The 20850-nt window shown below is 42.9% G+C and overlaps 1 protein-coding gene across 2 annotated transcripts in view; it reads right to left on the bottom strand.

The window, feature by feature from the left end:
* PLEKHG2 (pleckstrin homology and RhoGEF domain containing G2) overlaps positions 1 to 20850 on the bottom strand; it is a 76025-nt gene that overhangs the window by 38880 nt on the left and 16295 nt on the right. For both annotated transcript variants that reach the window (XM_040442008.1, XM_040442010.1), the window contains exons 2-4: positions 20603 to 20687; positions 2755 to 2829; positions 881 to 1317 (exon numbers count right to left, since the gene is read on the bottom strand). In XM_040442008.1, the coding sequence (XP_040297942.1) occupies positions 881 to 1317; positions 2755 to 2803 (486 nt within the window). In that variant the 5' untranslated portion in view covers positions 2804 to 2829; positions 20603 to 20687. The remainder of the gene's footprint in view (positions 1 to 880; positions 1318 to 2754; positions 2830 to 20602; positions 20688 to 20850) is intronic.

Here is a 20850-nt window from a genome sequence, read left to right as displayed (position 1 = left end):
CAAGGGTTCACATACTTTTTCCACCTGCACTGTGAATGTTTACATGGTGTGTTCAATAAAAACATGGTAACATTTAATTCTTTGTGTGTTATTAGTTTAAGCAGACTGTGATTGTCTATTGTTGTGACTTAGATGAAGATCAGATCACATTTTATGACCAATTTGTACAGAAATCCATATCATTCCAAAGGGTTCACATACTTTTTCTTGCAACTGTATGGTTTTGGTACCGTAAGGATGGGAATACCCCTGTAAACTATTGCCCCTAGTGGCCTTCTTTACTCTTAGATCTTGATCCTAAGATATTCCCCATAAAAGCATTGCAGTTTAAGGCAGATGAAGACTCTTTCCTCCTCTCTGGTAGACCCCGGGTACACCATCTGCTGATCCCGTCTAGCGGTTGAAGAATTCTTCCCTTATGATATATCAGCAGATAGTTGGGTGCAGAACATCCCACAATTCCCAGCATGAAGACTCGGCACCATTCTCCAGCAGAGAAATGCAAGTTATGAAGAATATGATGGCACAGCTGCCTCTGAGCTAATAATACAACTGTATGGCACGGACAACTGGGCTGACATCCGTCATTTTGATGTCAAAGTCTCTGATGAAAATGTAAAAGTTGCTTCCTCTGACCCGCTGTCCACTCTTATCAACTGTTTGATCATCATGGTGTAAATCACTAGACCTAAGCCCTAATGAAATCCTAATGAAACTAGATTTACAAAAAATTTCACATTAATAATTGTTGCAATATTTACAAGCACAAATGGCAGGCATCCATCCAAATGGGCAACAATACATGCAGGTGAAATTATATGGTGTCAACCACAATAAGAAGGACTCGGCAGACACAAGACAGTAGCAGTGGACCTCTCACCTCTACGATGCTCTTTAGATCTCGGACATAGGCCTGCTCAGTTTCCAGAATTTCCAACACCACCCTGTCCACATGGGAAAGCTTGGTCTTGGGATCCCTTGCTTTGCGCAAGATTGGAGACCACGTACAGCCAAGAAGCGCTCTTTCATTAGACAGTACCTTGTGTTCACACTCCAACTGGGCCACAGGCGTAAGGTCCAGGCTAATATCACTACCATTTTGTTGAGGATAGGAAGGGCTGCAGTACTGGGAGGATCCAAGGGTCCCACTACTACCAAAAGAGCTGTGACTGTCCTGGAGGGAGGCTGAAGAGGTGGAGGAGCTGAGACTAACTGGACGGTCGCTGTCCGAACACACAGTATTAACGGAGGTACAGCTGCCAGACATCCCGGCTGCTATTCCGCTCAGAGAACTGACAGATGAAGGCCTGGGGGCAGCTAGAAAAGAGAAGATGATACATTTTATTTCACAATTCAGGCAAGTGGTGGCAAATTCACTCCAGGTCCACCGATATGTATAAATATATGCATTTTGTTGGTGAATCCTGTCATTTTTGGTTGGATCTGCCAACGATCGCATACTTTTTAGGAAAGAAGGGATGGGTAGGCTGACCAGGGTACATTTATTTAGCTGATTTCTGGTCTATCAGCCTCTGTTTGGGCCTGCTTTATGAAATAACATGGTTATATCACTGAATTAAGGGAAATTAGGGGTGAAAACGTTGGCCAAAAAACCTATGACTGTTAGTTACTATATGGCTATGGGCAGCTGACATGTAAGAACACATAGCCAAGTCATTAACTGTTGAATATTTTTATTAGGTTGTGTCAGTGCCTATTCAACAGGTTGTGTCAATATGTAAGACTATGGGCAGAGTCCCAATACACGGATATATTTTTAAAGCAACCCTCCAGGCCTCCTTGTGGCAAGTACAATCATTCTGACTTCCTGGTGAGCCTCTGATAATCTTGTGTGCATACACGGGAGCCAATCAGATAAGGCATATCTACAGGAGGAGGGAGGGAGCAGCAGCCTGAACCAATGATGAGGCAGGAGGTGTGTCTCAGACTACCTCAGTCACTCTGTATGCACTGTAGATAAGCTGTAGTCACAGATCACAGCTTTGCTGTAATGGAGAAGCTAATAAGCAACCAAGCAGGCATATCAGAGGACAATAAATAGTAAGTAATCAATGCCAGTAGGCAGTGGCCTATATATCATTTTATGGGCTTCATTTCCCAACTAAACCCAAAATTACTAAACACTAGCCAACTAAATACAACATTATCCAACTAAACCCCAAATTGGTCAACATTACCCAACTAAATCTAACATTATCAATGTAAACTCAACATTACTCAACTATATCCAAAATTACTCAACAGTACCCAACTAAACCCAACATTACCCAACTATATCGAACATTATCAAACTAAACACAACATTAACCAGCTAAACCCAAAATTACTCAACCTTACCCAACTAAACCCAACATTATCCAACTAAATCTAACATTATCAAACTAAACCCAACATTAAGCAACATTACCCAACTAAATCCATTACTCAACGTAAAACAAAATTACTCAACATTACTCAACTAAACTCAATATTACCAAGTTAAACGTTACCTCCTTTACCCCAAAAAAGGACTGCTAGAAGAACAACTAACCTTTTTACCATCTTAGGCACATGTCTAAGGAATCTCTTCCACTGGAATCAAAAATGCGTTTGGAAGTTCTTCAAAATTCCAACAAGTCTAACCACCAGAGGTAACCATGTTGGATCTTCATGGACTTCACGTGTGATCGCCACCGGAGCTTCTCTGAAGTATAAGAACTAGCAGAAGAGACAACATGTCTCCTAGAGGCTTACCTTGTTCACCTGGTCGCTTTCTGCTTCCTTTCAGGGCTCCTTCCGGCATGTTGAAAAGATGGGGGTCTCCCCGTCCTGCAATGAAAAGAATGCCATATAGTTAAAGTAATATTAGGATTATCCTTTATCTATTATATGTACTATCTCCAGTAAGAGCTTGCTTCTATGTGGCGTTTAAAGTTATTTGCACCAGAGCAGCATTAATCTCTTCTGAGCTCATGTCTAGATTCTATACGCCAGTGATTTATAAAGATAAATGATGTCCTCGGCCCACTGAATTACTTTCCACTTAGCAAATGAGAAGTTATGGCTGCATTTAACAGCGTGTGGTTGAATCCTCCAGCCCAACATTATTATTATTACTGGGTTATATTCACCAAATCTGCAATTAACGTGAACCCACCATCCCCACATAGAACAGCACTGGGGTAAGTAAAAATCACAGAAGGTTGTATTGTAATTTAATGCAAACTATTATTAATGACAACAAGAACAGCAAATGGTGGCGTGGCGTAATAAATCATATATGGCAAAGCAAGGAAGTCCTTCCTATCAGGCAGTATGCATGGTTTAACAGAGTTGATCCTGCTGACAAGCGCTCTTTTAGTGAATACCCACCTTTGCATCACGCGGTCCGTTTCCAATTGCAACTTCTGCACCTCCTATATTTATCCAGCTACCACAGTAGAAATCAAACTGTTTTCTCCCCATCTAGTGATGTTTAATGTCACCATAACCTATATCCTGGGACACTGTCCATTTTGAAGTGGTATGGGCCAACCCCTGGCCATGGATGTAATAATTCCTCTTAAAGAACACCCGTTCTTCATGTAGACAACCCCTTTTCTAAATGTACTGTGGGTATATTTTTCTGCTTTCTGCACCTAAATATGGGTGTTATTAAGGTGCCCTCTATGGGTGTCATTTAGGGGGGCACCTAAATGACACCCATGTATAACCTAATAGGATTTATGGGAAGTTGTCCTTTTAAACAGTGAGGTGACTGGTCTTTTTTGTGTGTAATATACAATAACACGAGGACTAACCTACCACAAAAAGTGAACTTTTGAGGTCTGAATTATCAGCCTCTGTTCCGTTAATTAGTTGTACCATGTACTCTTGACTCTCTGCATCTTAACGTGTTTACAATGTGGGACGGAAATAAGTCAATGTATTCCCATGAGATGCACTTGGTACAGCTGATGGACAGAGGCTGATAATACAAGAAGAAGGGAGCCACCAGTGAGAAAACAGCACAGATATTTACTGGATGTAAATTACAGACAGACCATAGTTACAAAGTTGATACGGTGGAAAAAAGACATAAGTCCATCAAGTCCAACCAAGGGATAGGTGGGGCGTAAATCCCAGAAGGAAGTATGACTTAGATTTCTACACGTTTTCATAAGCATTAATGTTATTTACTTTTAAGAAGTCATCTAAACCCTTTTCAAAACTGTCCATTGTTCCTGCTGTGACCACGTCCTAAGGAAGTCAATTCCACAGATTCACAGTTCTTACAGTAAAGAAGCTTTGACGCTTCTGAAGACTGAACTTTTTCTTCTCCAGTCGGAGGCAGTGCCCCCTTGTCTTTTGAAGGCATTTTACATGGAAAAAATTTTCACCTTATTTTTTGTATGGCCTGTTTATATATTTGTATAGGTTAATCATGTACCCCCTTAGACATCTCTTCTCAAGACTAAATGAATGTAATGCTTTTAATCTTTCTTCATAACTAAGACCCGTCATGTCCCTTATCAGTTTAGTCGCTCTCCTCTGTACTTTTTCCAGCTCCAGGGCATCCTTTCTTTGGACTGGTGCCCAGAACTGAACTGCATATTCCAGATGAGGCCGCACCAGCGCTTTGTAAAGTGGTAATATTACATCCCTGCCCCGCGAGTCCATGCCTCGCTTAATACATGACAATATCCTGGTGGCCTTAGAAGCAGCTGATTGACATTGTATGCTGTTATTTAATCTATGATCTACAAGGACACCCAAATCTTTCTCTATAAGTGACTCTCCCAGTGTTACATTTCCTAGGACATATGATGCACAGAGATTATTACTACCAAGATGCAAACCTTTACATTTATCCGCCAAACAATATAATCTCTTTCTGGCATTCCTCTTTAAACACACTTTTGGCCAACAGAAATTTCTTCCGACTGCCATTTTTGTCAAGGCTGAGTTGGAAATCCATGGGGAGATTAATTAAGCTAGGGGTTGTCCCAACTAAACTACTAGGGTATATAGACATCATGGAGGAGGAGGATGGATTCTGCTTGGGGTTTTCCCAACTGGACTAATAGGATATATGGACTTTAGGGGGATAGATTCTGCTTGGGGTTGTCCTACCTGGGGTACTAGTGTATATGGACATCTAGAGGGATGGATTCCGCTTGGGGTTGTTCCTACTGGACTACTAGGGTATATGGACATCATGAGGGATGGATTCTGCTTTAGGTTGTTCCAACTGGACTACTAGGGTATATGGTCATCATGGAGCAGTAGTTCTGCTTGGGGCTGTTCCTACTAGACTACTAGGATATATGGACAACATGTGGAATGGATTATGCTAATGGTTTGTTCCAACTTGACTACAAGTGTATGTGGACATCATGGGGTGGGGTTCTGCTTGGGGTTGTCCCAACTGGTCTAATTGTGTATATGGATGTCATAGGAGATGGATTCTGCTTGGGATTGTTCCAATTGGACTACTAGTGTGTATGGGCATTATTGGGGAGTTCTACTTGGGGTTGTCCCAACTGGCCTACTTGTGTATATGGACATCATAGGAGATGGATTCTGCTTGGGATTGTTCCAATTGGACTACTAGTGTGTATGGGCATCATCGGGGAGTTCTACTTGGGGCTGTCCCAACTGGGCTACTTGTGTATATGGACGTCATAGGAGATGGATTCTGCTTGGGTTGTCCCAACTGGACTACTAGTGTTTGTGGATGACATAATTGTTGGAAAGTGGGGTCTGCTTGGGACCCTCCTCTAATAACTAGAGTGGAGACTCATGGAAAAAAGCAGCTCCTGCTTGACCATGGGCTACAGCAAGTTTCAGCATTTGGACCTTGATCATCTAATTGCTGTGTTGGTTATTCTTCGTCAAGCACTGGTCCAGTTAGGACAGCCGTTGTAATGGTAGCGTTCACATACAGTACAGACCAAAAGTTTGGACACACCTTCTCATTCAAAGAGTTTCCTTTATTTTCATGACTATGAAAATTGTAGATTCACACTGAAGGCATCAAAACTATTAATTATATACATGTGGAATTATATACATAACAAACAAGTGTGAAACAACTGAAAATTTGTCATATTCTAGTTTCTTCAAAGTAGCCACCTTTTGCTTTGATTACTGCTTTGCACACTCTTGGCATTCTCTTGATGAGCTTCAAGAGGTAGTCCCCTGAAATGGTTTTCACTTCACAGGTGTGCCCTGTCAGGTTTAATAAGTGGGATTTCTTGCCTTATAAATGGGGTTGGGACCATCAGTTGCTTTGAGGAGAAGTCAAGTGGCTACACAGCTGATAGTCCTACTGAATAGACTGTTAGAATTTGTATTATGGCAAGAAAAAAGCAGCTAAGTAAAGAAAAACGAGTGGCCATCATTACTTTAAGAAATGAAGGTCAGTCAGTCAGCCGAAAAATTGGGAAAACTTTGAAAGTAAGGGCTATTTGACCATGAAGGAGAGTGATGGGGTGCTGCGCCAGGTGACCTGGCCTCCACAGTCACCGGACCTGAACCCAATCGAGATGGTTTGGGGTGAGCTGGACCGCAGAGTGAAGGCAAAAGGGCCAACAAGTGCTAAGCATCTCTGGGAACTCCTTCAAGACTGTTGGAAGACCATTTCAGGGGACTACCTCTTGAAGCTCATCAAGAGAATGCCAAGAGTGTGCAAAGCAGTAATCAAAGCAAAAGGTGGCTACTTTGAAGAACCTAGAATATGACATATTTTCAGTTGTTTCACACTTGTTTGTTATGTATATAATTCCACATGTGTTAATTCATAGTTTTGATGCCTTCATAGTCATGAAAATAAAGAAAACTCTTTGAATGAGAAGGTGTGTTCAAACTTTTGGTCTGTACTGTACGTGGCCACATACATCATGAGAAGTACAGATTCTGCATTATGAGCCATATCTTGTTGCCTGTTTGAAATTTCCTGCATTCCAGCGCCACGCCATGGTTTTCATTAAAGTAATCCCTCATTAAAGAAAACAAGTTACATATTTTATGAGGCATTTTTGTACAAAGGAAAAAAAATACCACTTCTGTTGTCTGGGAATCAGTTCAATGAAAACTGCTCGCCCAGCATGTGGGCATAGTTTTGCCCTCTTCAGATGTGGAAGCGCTACTTATTATGACAATATATGGCTGCATCTAACAGATGATACATTGCCAAGACTTCTTCATGTACCGCCTGACCTGGTTAGGTTTCATCGGTGGGGGCGCTGTTGCATTGATATCTATAGAAAGTTGTTGGCTCAAGCAGTGGTGAAAAATGGTACTGCAAGTGAGAATAGTTCCCTCTGAAGGATTTCATGGTGGCCTTCATTAATAAATAAAATGATGGTGGTAACGTCACTTTTTGATTGATTATAATATACAGTAGAAGTATAACTTGAAGTTCCTGGGCCCCATTGTAAAATGTGGTACAGGGCCCCACACCTGCAATGTGCCATTTGTAGTACAGTGGAGGAGCCTTTAGGTCTCATCCGGCACAAGAGCTCAAGAGCTTAGGTGTGACCAACACAGAGGCCTTCAGCTGCCAAGCGCACATGTAACAGTTCAGCCAGTGTCATAGGTACAAAACTGCTGACAGATGCAGCCCATTAACACTCCCATAATAGCAACTCCCTAAATCAGTTATTTAGAAGGCTCCCTGATCACCGGTGATCCGCTGTAATGTGTGAGGCAACCTCTTAGCAAGTGTTCAGTTCCTCTGCAGTGCCCCCGCAGGTGATGAGAAGAATTACATAGGTCTCATTGACATCAAAGGCCTGTCAACGTGATACATCGACAAAAAGGGATGCTGTTCAGGACCCATTTTGGCTGATAGGTCCTGAACTGAGGACCCCTTTATGAACTCCATATTCTCTATAATGTACATATTTTGGGTTTTCTAAACCAGACCACCCCTCACAAATCCCTGTTGTGTATAACAGAATCCCAGTACGACGTCCTGGGCAGCCTAACAGAAGACGCTTTAGTTTGCGCTCGAGTTTCGTTCCAGCTTGGAACGTTCCGCCATTATAATTGCTTCCTTCACATGTGATTTTGATATCATTTGACTTGGATGGAAAAGCTCCATCTGTCTTCGAGCTCATTCCGGTTGATGTACGAGGTGTTCTCACTTACAATCTGTACATAGGAGGATTTGGACTCTGTACCAACCATTGGCATCGCCATCCAGCGTACGCCTACTGTTCACTGTGCTCCGGATTCAGCTCTGTTATCCAACGTAGGCTCTCATATGTGCCATGTAGGATCCAGAGAATTAAAGGGAGCTCCTCATATCTGACATCCAATAATCCAGAAATAATTCTGACAGTCCACTTCCTCCTGTCCTAGAACATTAAGCTAATGCAGATTCCCAAAGAGCCAGAGGTATCGGTCGTGGGCCTCATACTCATGGTTGTGTTACGCATTAGTAGTATGGCACCTATAGTCTGCTGTGGGTCCATACTGCACCTCCAAGTGCCTGCTAGGGAGGTTTTTTAGGGTAACTTGAAGGATATGGTGCCCCACAGAGGCAGAACACAGACCCAGTAGTGCACCATTTGGCAGAATGCCGAGCGGACAACACACCATATGGCTGTACATGAACAGGACAGCGCACCATGCGGACCTGACAGTGCACCATATGGCAGTGTGTGGACATGACAAAACACCAAAAAGCAGTATACAGATTGGACAACACATCATACAGCAGCATGCACACCTGACAGCACACCATATAGCAGCACACAGACCTGACAGCATAACATAAGGCAGTAGACAGACCTGACTACATACCGTATGGCAGCACACAGACCTGACAGCACTACAAATGGCAGTACACAGACCTAACAGGACACTGTATGGCAGCACAGTGGCCTGACAAAACATCACATGGCAGCACAGAGACCTGACAGGACACCATATGGCAGCACACAGACCTGACAGCACACCAAATGGCACTACACAGACCTGACAGGACACTGTATGGCAGCATACATACCTGAGAGAACACCATATGGCAGTACACAGACCTGAGAGGACACCAAATAGCAGTACGCAGACCTAACAGGACACTGTATGGCAGCATACAGACCTGACAGCACACCAAATGGCAGCACACAGACCTGACAGGACACTGTATGGCAGCATACAGACCTGAGAGAACACCATATGGCAGCACACAGACCTGACAGCACACCAAATAGCAGTACGCAGACCTAACAGGACACTGTATGGCAGCATACATACCTGAGAGAACACCATATGGCAGCACACAGACCTGACAGCACACCAAATAGCAGTACGCAGACCTAACAGGGCATTGTATGGTAGCACACAGACCTGACAGCACACCATATGGCAGCATACAGACCTGAAAGCACACCGTATTGTAGCACACCATATGGCAGCACTGGAGTGGACAGCCCACCATACAGCAGCAGACGGATGGTATTATTAACCTTACAGAACCCATGCTCATGGTGTACGCTGTATGTACAAGCCCCAAGTGAACTAAACCAAAAGGTTCATATGGATAACGCAGGCATATGTGAGACATTTCACTGGCATGTACGTCTACAAAAGTCTCTATAACAGAACCGTAATTGTGGGTTTTATACTGCCCTGTAATGCTGCCATAATACACTCTTATAGGGATTAGTGTTGAGCATGGTGTCTGGCCCGTGGCATGCCTTGGCATAAGCCATCTGCACGTCTAGGAAGAAAAATCTTATTTCCTAAAGGTTTAGCTCCGGAAAAACTCTTAGATACTGCCGTATTATTAGTCCTGCCAACCCTGAAAATGTCTCCTCGATGTCTGTAACTAATACCCCCATAGGCTCACATGCCGTATACACACGTGCACAGACCCTCGTCACCAGCTCCTTACTGCGCTATTGTGTCTGAGGACTAGGTATTGCAGGCCCGTGGCTTGTATCTTGGGGCCGTGGGACACTTTTTTACGGACACCGTCTTTCCAGACGTAAAATAACGGCAAATCATGATAAACATAAATGAGACCAGGCCTGTGCTGGACTATGATGGGGCAAACAGGGCAAATACCCCACGAATTCTACCCTTAAGAGGGATTCAATCGCCCCATTCAAAGGCTAACAAAAAATCCACATGGCATTCGCAACCATAGACTTTGTACAGCACTGTTATGTGAACATTGTATGGCGTTATTATATGGGCTCTGTATAGCAGTACTCTCTATATACGGGCTGTATCTATATCAGTATTGTATGATGTTATTATGTGGGCTCCATATAGCAGTACTCTCTATATACAGGCTGTGCATAGCAGTGTTATATGTCAGTAGTGTATAGTGTTATTATATGAGTTCTATATAGCAGTGTTGTTATATGTCAGTACTTTATGGTATTATATAGCCTCTGTCAGGGGCGGATGGGCCATAGTCCCTACAGGGAAATTTCCTAATGGGCCAATGCCCAGGGGGCCACCCAAGCTCTTCTGATGGCCGCAGGCCAGGTACATAATGATCTGAAGCTCAACTGTGGCATCTGGTTCTGCTGGGGCGGTACTTTGTGATGCACAATGGTATTGCAGGCCCTATCTACTTCTGTTGCCCCATCTTCTATCAATTATGTCCCGCCTAACAACATGGGGCCACTTTTCGTATTTTTTTTTTCCAGGGCCACTTTAAGTTCCCAATCTGCCCCTGGGCTCTGTATAGCAGTACTCTCTATATATGGGCTGTACATAGCAGTGTTATTTGTTATATGTCAGTACTGTATGGTGTTATGATATGGGTTCTATACGGCAGTGTTGTTATATGTCAGTATTGTATAGTATTATATGGGCTCTGTATAGCAGTACTCTGTACATATGGGCTCTATATAGCAGTATTATATGTCAGTATTGTATAGTATTATATGGGCTCTGTATAGCAGTATTATTTGTTATATGTCAGTATTGTATGGTGTTATTATATGGGCTCTATATAACAATACTCTGTATATATGGGCTCTATATAACAATACTCTGTATATATGGGCTCTATATAGCAGTATTATTTGTTATATGTCAATACTGTATAGTGTTATTATATGGGCGTGTGTTATTTGTTATATATGTCAGTTTAGGGTACTTTCACACTTGCGGCAGGACGGATCCGACATGCTGTAGACCATGTCGGATCCGTCCTTCCGCTATTTCGCCGTGCCGCCGGACCGCCGCTCCGTCCCCATTGACTATAATGGGTACGGGGGCGGAGCTCCGGCGCAGCACGGCAGTGCACGGCGAATGGCCGCCGGACTAAAATTACTGCATGTCAGGCTTTTTAGTCCGGCCGCTTTCGCCGTGCACCGCCGTGCTGCGCCGGAGCTCCGCCCCCGTCCCCAATATAGTCAATGGGGACGGAGCGGCGGTCCGGCGGCACAGCGAAATAGCCGCAGGACGGATCCGACATGGTGAACAGCCTGTCGGATCCGTCCTGCCGCAAGTGTGAAAGTACCCTTAGTGTTATTATATGGGTTCTATATAGTAGTTTTGTTATATGTCAGTATTGTATAGTGTTAAAGGGGTTATCCAAAGTATAAAACATGCCCCTCAATGGCCGGGCCCCTCATATAGATAATACTTACCCCGCTCCCAGGCACCTGTGTCGCCTCTAATCCCTGCACGGCCGCCGCTGCATCTCCCTGTCGCACGGATCAAAACATCTGGCGACGGGTTGAGCAGCCAATAGCAGGCCGCGACGGGGACGAGTCTCCCTAGCATCACCCGCTGCAATGCCTTTATTTGAGCTTTGTATGGAAGTATAATTTGGCCACTATTTTGCAGTTTCTTTTAGGCACTGTATGATGCTTGGTATTTGAGAAGTGTATGCAATTACACCTCAGCCGTGTTAGCCCCCCCATATCAAAATTTTTGAACAAAACATATGCAATTGGTTAGATCTTTGTTAGATCAGGTTAGATCAATTGTTGTTTGCGTTAGATCTCATACAGAAGTAGAGATATTAACAGATATTTGCAGGGGGGGCTAACCCGTCATCAGCCCCCCCTTATCAAAAAATTTACCAAAAAATTAGCTATTTTGGAAGATATTTGTTAGATCAGGTATGATCAACTAGTTGTTTTGTTAGATCTCACATAATTACAGACTTATTAAGTGATTAATGAGGGGGGGCTAGCCCCCCCACATGCAATTTTCTGGTAAAATTTGATGCAGACTAATAGGCATTCGTTAGATCCGGTAAGATCAAGTGGTTTCAACGTTAGATCTCATATAATTACAGAGATATTATGGATATTTGGTATTACGTCAGGGGGGGATAGCCCCCCCACATGCGATTTTCAGGTAAAATTTGACGCAGGCTAATAGGCCTTCGTTAGATCCGGTAAGATCAAGTGGTTTTAACGTCAGATCTCATATAATTACAAAGATTTTTCAAATGAAAACACAGATATTAGGAAGTATTAAATAGGGGGGCTAGCCCCCCCTAACGTAATACCAAATATCCATAATATCTCTGTATTTATATGAGATCTAACGTTGAAACCACTTGATCTTACCGGATCTAACGAAGGCCTATTAGCCTGCGTCAAATTTTACCTGAAAATCGCATGTGGGGGGGGGGGGGCTAGCGCCCCTATTTAATACTACCTAATATCTGTGTTTTTATGTGAAATATCTCTGTAATTAAATGAGATCTAACGTTGAAACCACTTGATCTTACCGGATCTAACGAAGGCCTATTAGTCTGCATCAAATTTTACCAGAAAATTGCATGTGGGGGGGCTAGCCCCCCCTCATTAATCACTTAATAAGTCTGTAATTATGTGAGATCTAACAAAACAACTAGTTGATCATACCTGATCTAACAAATATCTTCCAAAATAGCTAATTTTTTGGTTAATTTTTTGATAAGGGGGGGGGCTGATGACGGGTTAGCCCCCCCCTGCAAATAACTGTTAATATCTCTACTTCTGTATGAGATCTAACGCAAACAACAATTGATCTAACCTGATCTAACAAAGATCTAACCAATCGCATATGTTTTGTTCAAAAATTTGGGGGGGCTAACACGGCTGAGGTTGCAATTATTTGGGCAACTGAATGTTGTATTATGTAGGTGATATATAGCACATTTCAGACTGAATAGTTGTATGACGTGGGCACTGTTCAGCGGTATTATTTAAAGAAAACCTACCACCATAAAGTTCACTGGTAAACCAGGCACAATGCTTTGGTTCAGGCGACCGGTGATGCAGTGGCGGCCATGGGTGCATCAAAAGCGATGCGGGTGCTGAAGAGCAGGTAAGTACAACCTGTGTGATGGGGCCCGGGCATTATAGGGGTTGGATAACCCCTTTAAGACTGGTGTCTAAAACGCCGGTCTTAATAAATGACCCCCTATATTTCAGTACCTGATGACGCTTATAGATGGCCATTGTATGGCGCTGTTATTTGAACACGATTCTTTTGCCGATGGTTATTTTGTTTAGGCACTCTATAGCAGTATTATTTGGACTTGACGTCCGTGTGCTGTCCGCATTATTTACGGCCCCGTAGATATGAATGGGTCCGCGTGCGATTTGCAAATATTGCGGAACGGACACGATCGTGTGCATGAGGCCTTAGATGGATTATTTGTGCATCTTCTTCTCTAAGCATAGGGTCAGAATGCGTAATATAAATGTATACCGGGCAGACAGCAGCGGCTGGTCTCTCCTGGGCGTCAACTCTTTTTTTGTGGGTGCAAACAGTTTGGTAACTTGCACCTCAGTTTTGCAAACCCCACATTGTCGTGCTGAGTCCTGTGCTAGCCGTCCAGATAAGCCGGGTGAGGAAAGGGTTAACCATCTGGAGGGGGTTCAGTAGGGGAAGGAGAGGAGGTTTGGATGTTGGTGCAGGGAGGAGGGGGGCTGTGTACAGGAATGTCCCTGCAGCTGGAGCAGAGGAGACAACAGCAGCAAGAAGATCTTCGCAAGAGAGGACCTGGTTATTAGCGCTAACCTTACACCGCGTCTCCGTTATCATAGCATATAATACTAATATCGCCCTATAATATAATGACGTATGATAAAGAGCACCATATTACCATAATATATGTTATATTGATATTACTGTATGTTATATTGTTAGCACCATGCAGTAAGCTGCATTAGGGTCCATTCAGACAAAAGTAAGTGCTCCGTTTCCCATGCTGCTGAATGGGTCCGCGATCCGCAAGATACAGAAACTGATAGGACATGTCCTATCTTTTGCGGCGAGAAGGCACAGACCTGAGAGCCCACAGAAGCGCTTCCAATCCGTGCCTCAATTCCCCAAAAGATAGGACATGTCCTATCTGTTTCTGTATCTTGAGGATCGCGGACCCATTCAAGTTCAATGGGTCCACATCCGCAAACAGAGTGCACACGGCTGGTCGGACCCATCCACACCATGGAGTGCACACGGCCGATGCCTGTATATTACGGACCTGCCATTTGTGGGCCTGCGGTTGTCTGAATGGACCCTTTTACTGATATCCCCAAACTTTATAATATAGTAAATCATATAATAAGTAATACCAATGTCACCTTAAAGTGTAACATCACCATATAATAGATAATACAGAGATCACTATATAATGTTGAATACTGACCTGACCATATAGAGTTATGTATACTATATATTGGTTAGCACTGGTGCCCTGCAGCGCTGGGGCTCATTTGCATATAATACATTTTTTCTCATATGAACATGGGACCAACACAGACGTCTTCAGCTGCCAAGTGCACGTGTAACAGGTCAGCCGGTGTCATAGGTGCAAATCTGCTGACAGATGCCCTCTAATATGTAATACTAATTCCGCCATACATACATGTATTATATGGTTATCTGCATATACAGTAATATGTAATACTAGTTATATACTAATATCACCATGTGAGACTAACACCACAACATAATATATTATACTGATACCACCACATAATATGTAATATTAATGCTGCAATATAATAAACTATTCTGATCACTAAAATACATTATTTATCCTGCAATCTCAGAGCTGATAAATGCCGTGAATGTTACATTTAAACCAATGCTGATATCACCAGATATAATAATATATTACAGGATAATACTGATAACATCCATATAAAAGCACTGGCCTTGTGACATAACTTTGTTTGCACTTTCTGGTGCAGAATAGTGTCTGTGAACTACTCCAGGCTAGGTTAGTGCCTGCCCGAAATTCTTCACTTGACATGCACCATCTTGGAAAGTATTACGCTGCAATTACATACTCACTAGTGATGAGCGGCATAGGCGATATTCGTTTTCGCAATATTTCTCGAATTTTTTTTGCATAATATTTGCAATACATTTTTTTTGCGCAATACATTTAACTAAGTATTGTTGTGACATCACAGCACTATGTCTGTAGCATGTATGTATGGCCAGCAGAAAAACTGTAATTCCTATCACACTACCTAACACCCTGCACTGGAACCTATCAGCTACACTATACTGTATATAACCTACACTGACTATCTCCCACTAACTATCTGTATTATATATAGATGAGCTAACTGACTATCTAATGTAATTGGATGAGGAATAGGATCCAGATGAAAGCACAGAGCACAGCAATGACACTGCTCTCCCTCAGAACTGCAAAAAAAATGCAGAAAATGGCTGCTGGGGAGGTTCTTATATAGTAAGGGGTAGGCAACTTTCCTATTGGTCGCTAGGGATGTTCCAAAGCTCAGATAAAGACATTGCAGCCTTCTCATTGGCCCACAAGCAAGAAGCGGTAGTGCTGATGAAAAAAAAAACTTGAATAATTGCAATTCCGAATATATAGCACTATATTCTAGATTTTCGCAAAATCTCGAAGTGCCGATATTCGCAATAAAAATTTGCGATTAGAATATTTGCAATCAACACTAATACTCACCATAACCTAATATCACTAAGTGATCCCTAATGAGCCCGGTGTACCTAGTGTAGTGAAGGAAAGCCTGGGAACAGTGGATGTCAGGGAAGGATGGACAAGGCGTGACATTCTCCACTCTTCCTATCTCCTTCCTACACGTTAACCAAGTCTCCGTTACTCCATTCAATTCTGTCTCCTCATTGTTCTCCGCCATCAATCCATACCTTTGGATGAAAATGGATTCCCATTGAAAACAATGGATTCTGCTTTTAGACATTTGTTTCCTTCTAACTTTTTAGTCTAAAATGCAGAGGGAGTCGGCAAGTATGATAATGAATAATTGCACTTATTATGATAATAAATGAAGGGATGTGGATATCAAAGGAGAGCATTCTAGAGAGTGACGAGGCATGAAAAAGAATGTAGGATGGATGGAGGCCCACCACGGCTGGAGTCTAAAGGGCCACTGAGAATTCAGATGCCAATTATCCTTGTAACATTGTTTACTAGGTCAAATATTGACTGAAGAAGGCACCTTGATGCACATTGGTCATCCTAGAAGCTTTGCAGATACCTCCAGACCTCACAGCTACTGATTAGGAGGGGGTTGTACAGTAAAGGGAAGGTTAATCTTTCCTGGGAAAGTAGGAAGGTTGGATTCACTCAGCCATGGTTCAGTAAGAGAAGTAATTTGTGTTCCTTCTCTCCCCAACATCTGGTCATTAGAGAAGCCTACGAGGCAGATCTTTTCGGAGCTCTTCTCATGTGTTTTCTGTAAACATTCTCCTAATCCCCCTCTTCCTCACTTCCTGCTTCTGTAGTGAAGTCCTCCCATGGTCTCCCACTCACACCCTCGTTTTCATCATTGTCAGACTATCGCCTTGAAGTTATATAATATTTTCTAAATGAAACGTAGACAATCATTTTGGAAATCTCTTTGTTGTAGGTGGTGCTTTATCAAGAGTTTGTGTAACAGGGAATTTGGGCAGTGCCCATGAGTTCAGTTGCTGGTGACCAGGGGCCCTGCTTCTACCCCATGCTGAAGATAGGGATTAAGAATAGATACCAATCTGAAGCTGTCAGTCACTTTCTGCTCTACGACAGCTTTTGACACTTAGCTTCAGAATCCCACATCAAAGGGGTTGCCCGTTTTTTTTTTTTTATATCTTTTTGCTGGAAGGGTCTCCCTAATATAAGATAGTCACAGATTGTCCTGCTGCTAAGACTCCTAATGATCGTTTTGTATTCTGCAGGAGAGATGTGCAGCAAGTGTTTAACTCCTCTGCAGTGCCACCCACCACAGGGCAACTGAAGTATTGCACGGCACCCATTGAACTCTGCTGACTGTCAACGTAATTCAGGGATGTGTTGGGTCCTCCAAAGTGAGACTTCACACTCATACAAATTCCAGTGTCTAAGGTGCTCATTAAAAGAGGACCACTACCTCAACTTACCCATCCTGGTTTTCCATGGGCATTCCCAATCTGTTTAAGGATCTCTATGGAAGAAGTGAAGAAGTCTTTGGGCCACAATGACTGTCAGAGTAATTCATGGATGTATTGGATCCTCCAAAGTGAGAGATGCTTTTCGTAGCATATTCTCTGCTCTGTCTTATTGATAGGGTGGATAAGAGAAACCCCAGAATACCCTAATAGAGTGTTTGAAATACTTGTCTTATAAAATATACAAACCTTTTCAAGTGATATCACTGTTCTTCTATAGTGACATCACACTTGTATAGAGGCTCATTGTCTATGGTGCTTGCAATTCTGCCCAGAAAGGAGGACCAGTATCTCATCCTCTCCCATTACTGTTCCTCATGGGCATTGCCAACATGTGTAGGGCTCTCCAAAGAAAACGTGAACCAGTCAATGGGCCGCAAAGACTGTCAGTGTAATTCAAGGATGTGTTGGGTCCTTCAGAGTGAGAGACGCTTTTCATAGCCGCTTTCTCTGCTCTGGCTTATTGATGGGAATCTCCAGAATACCCCAATAAGGTGTTTCAAAGATTCGTTTTCTAAAACAGACAAAGCCTTTTTAGTGAAATCACTGCTCCTCTATACTGACACCACACTTGTATAGAGGCCCAATGTCTACGGTGCTTGCAGTGGTGCCAATAAAAGGAGGACCCTTACCTCCATTCCTGTTTCCCATGGGTATTGCCAACTTGTTCAGGAATCTCCAAGGAAGAAGTGAAGCAGTCTATGGACCATAATGGCTGTCATTGTAATTCATGGATGTGTCGGTGTCACGGATGGGGTGAGGGTGGGAAACTCCACACCGAGCACAGGAGGAAAGAGGATAGGAACTAGGTATGGAAACCAGGGTAAAGGAGAAGGTCACCTCCTAGAGCAACCCTAATCCAAGTCCTGACAAACTATCAGTATGAACTGACCTTGATGGTAGGAAAGTTCATACACAGGAATCTAGAGCCCTAACACACCCCGTAGTGCCCTGGTTTAGTGACAGGACTTGAGACAACCTATTCCTCCACCAGAAGGATGAACAGGAGTCTCCCTCAGGCCTAGATACAAAAGACAGGGAAATACAACAAACAAAATACAAATAGAGACGATGACACTTAACTTCACATGGAGCAAAGGCAGCGCCAGGAGCTCAACCGAGATCCAACAACCAGCTAGCCCAGAGCCCAGAAATTGAAGCTATAAACCACACCCCCAAAAAGGGTAAGCAGTAATAAATAGGGGAAGTTAAATGACCAAACCAACAACACCTGCCAGAGGTATAGTCATACCAAAACAACACAGACACAAATGATCCACAAGGAACCATTCAGATTAACCCACATGTTGCCAGTATCTCTGATCTCCTGGCACCTGTCACGGGAGTGTCCGTGACAGTCAGATCCTCCAAAGTGAGAGATCCTCTTCATAGCTGCTCTCTGCTCTGGTTTATTGATGGTTCTGATTAAGGTAATCTACAGAATACCCTATTAGGCTGTTTTAAAGATTAGTTTTCTAAAATAGACAAACCATTTATATGACATCTCTGCTCCTTTTTAGTGACATCACACTTGTATGGAGTCGCAGTGTCTATTGTGTCTGCAATGATGCCCATTAAAGGAGGACCACAACCTCAGCCTGTTTCCCATGGTCATTGCCAACCTGTTCAAGGCTCTTCAAGGAAGAAGTGAACTAGTCTATGGCGTAGAGTGCCTCCTATAAATGATGAGAGTGGGAGGTATAAGGGAATTCTGATCTTTGTTGTAGGGGCTCTATCCTGTGTTTTCCAGGCTTCTATCATATTCCAGAACATAACTACAAGTTAACACTTTGCAATGTCTCTGGTATGTTTTTGTATTTACCTTTGAGAATTCTGAACATATGAAGAGGGGGCAGCTCTACTCAAGGGTCATGTACGAAAATGAATAATATGATTGTCACTGCCATAAAATGCTGTAAATAAACAATAGTACAAATGTTGTAGGAGTAACATGTACTGCAGTGCAAGACATCACAGTGCAGGCCAACAGGCAGAGAGAGTCGTCCCTGACATTTATAGTACAATGAGCTCTTTGTCAAGAGGAGATATTAAGAAGAGTCACTAATTGTGATGGGCGTGATCTAAATAAGGATGGGCCGAATCACCCCTGACCAGTTCTGATTAGAAGAATTTGGGTGAAGAAGAGATGATTTAACCTGTTAGGGTCCATCCATGCATACTGCGAAGCCACAAACACAGACCCAATACGGCACCACACAGATTCTCTATGGTTACCTTATGGACTTGTAGACGCTCTACAAGTGGCTTTTGACCTGAGGGTGGCTCTGTGAGGCAATATATTCTCACCAATAAACAGTACAGCCACATATGTATGATAGATGTCAAACCTGATCTTTGCATAGTTATAATGGGGTTCCCAAATGGGTCATCAAGAACCCTTACAAGCAAGTTCCTTGATAAACAGCTATGTGGTCGTTACTAATCTCGTTCTGTTCCAGTGTCCTCTCTGCCAGCCATGGATTTATAAGTTCCCACTCCAGAGATATCTCCTACTGGCAGCCACAGTTCTGCTGGTCCCATGTCTCTCCTGCTCAACCATGACCCCCGGTGCTCCTTGGTGACATCATCCTGATGCTCTATTTAAGTTGAACTCCTACCTCACCACCTAACCTGTGTATTAAAGTACATATTTGCTTGATTGTTATCCTGATCTTGACTTTGTTTCCAGATTTTGCTTGTGTCTCACCTTTTAGATTAGTGGGCTGTGACTTGTTGTTCTACTCCCGATTTTGAGCCTTTTCCTCTTTCCTGGTGACAACCCCTGGTTATGTTCCTTGTGGGGGTTAAGAGTGAAGACCAGGAGATTCCTGAGACTCTGCACCCCAGTCTAGCTAGTACCAAACTGATTGGGCTTAGAGGGTCCACTTTCTCTGATGACAACCCCTGGCTATGTTTCTACACTTTAAACTGCACTTCTGCCATCAATCAGTAAATATTTTTTGGACAGCAACTTGGGGATCTAACTGGGAAAAGTCCATACCTCCTTGTGGGGGTTATGGGTAAAGAACTGGACTTCGCACCTCAGTCTAGCTAACATCCAAACCGACTGGACTTCCGGGTGAGAGACATAACTATGGCAAACTACAGTCCTACACACTACTATGCTATTAGTATAGTAGATATTATATACATTATAGAGGATGTGAGAGGAAATTGGCACTTGATGTGAGGGAAAGAATAATCGGAGACTCACCAAAAATAGCCACTGCCAGATATCTTCATCCCATTATAAGAGGATGTAAATTCTGATGAGGAGGAAGACCCTAGTAGCTCAGAAGCTGGAAAGATATGAACATATCAGATAATCAGAGAGTAAGGATTAATGTGTAAGACATGGAAAATAGAATCAATGTTATATTGTTATAATAGACCATACATTTTAATAAATGTCACTAAACTGTTAGAGCACATGTAGCACTGACAATCAAATACTGAACTTGA

The sequence above is a fragment of the Bufo bufo genome, chromosome 8 (assembly GCF_905171765.1).
Source record: "Bufo bufo chromosome 8, aBufBuf1.1, whole genome shotgun sequence".
In the NCBI taxonomy this organism is placed as follows: domain Eukaryota; kingdom Metazoa; phylum Chordata; class Amphibia; order Anura; family Bufonidae; genus Bufo; species Bufo bufo.
The sequence above is the reverse complement of the archived record's forward strand: the minus strand, read 5'-3'. Positions and strand labels throughout refer to the sequence as shown.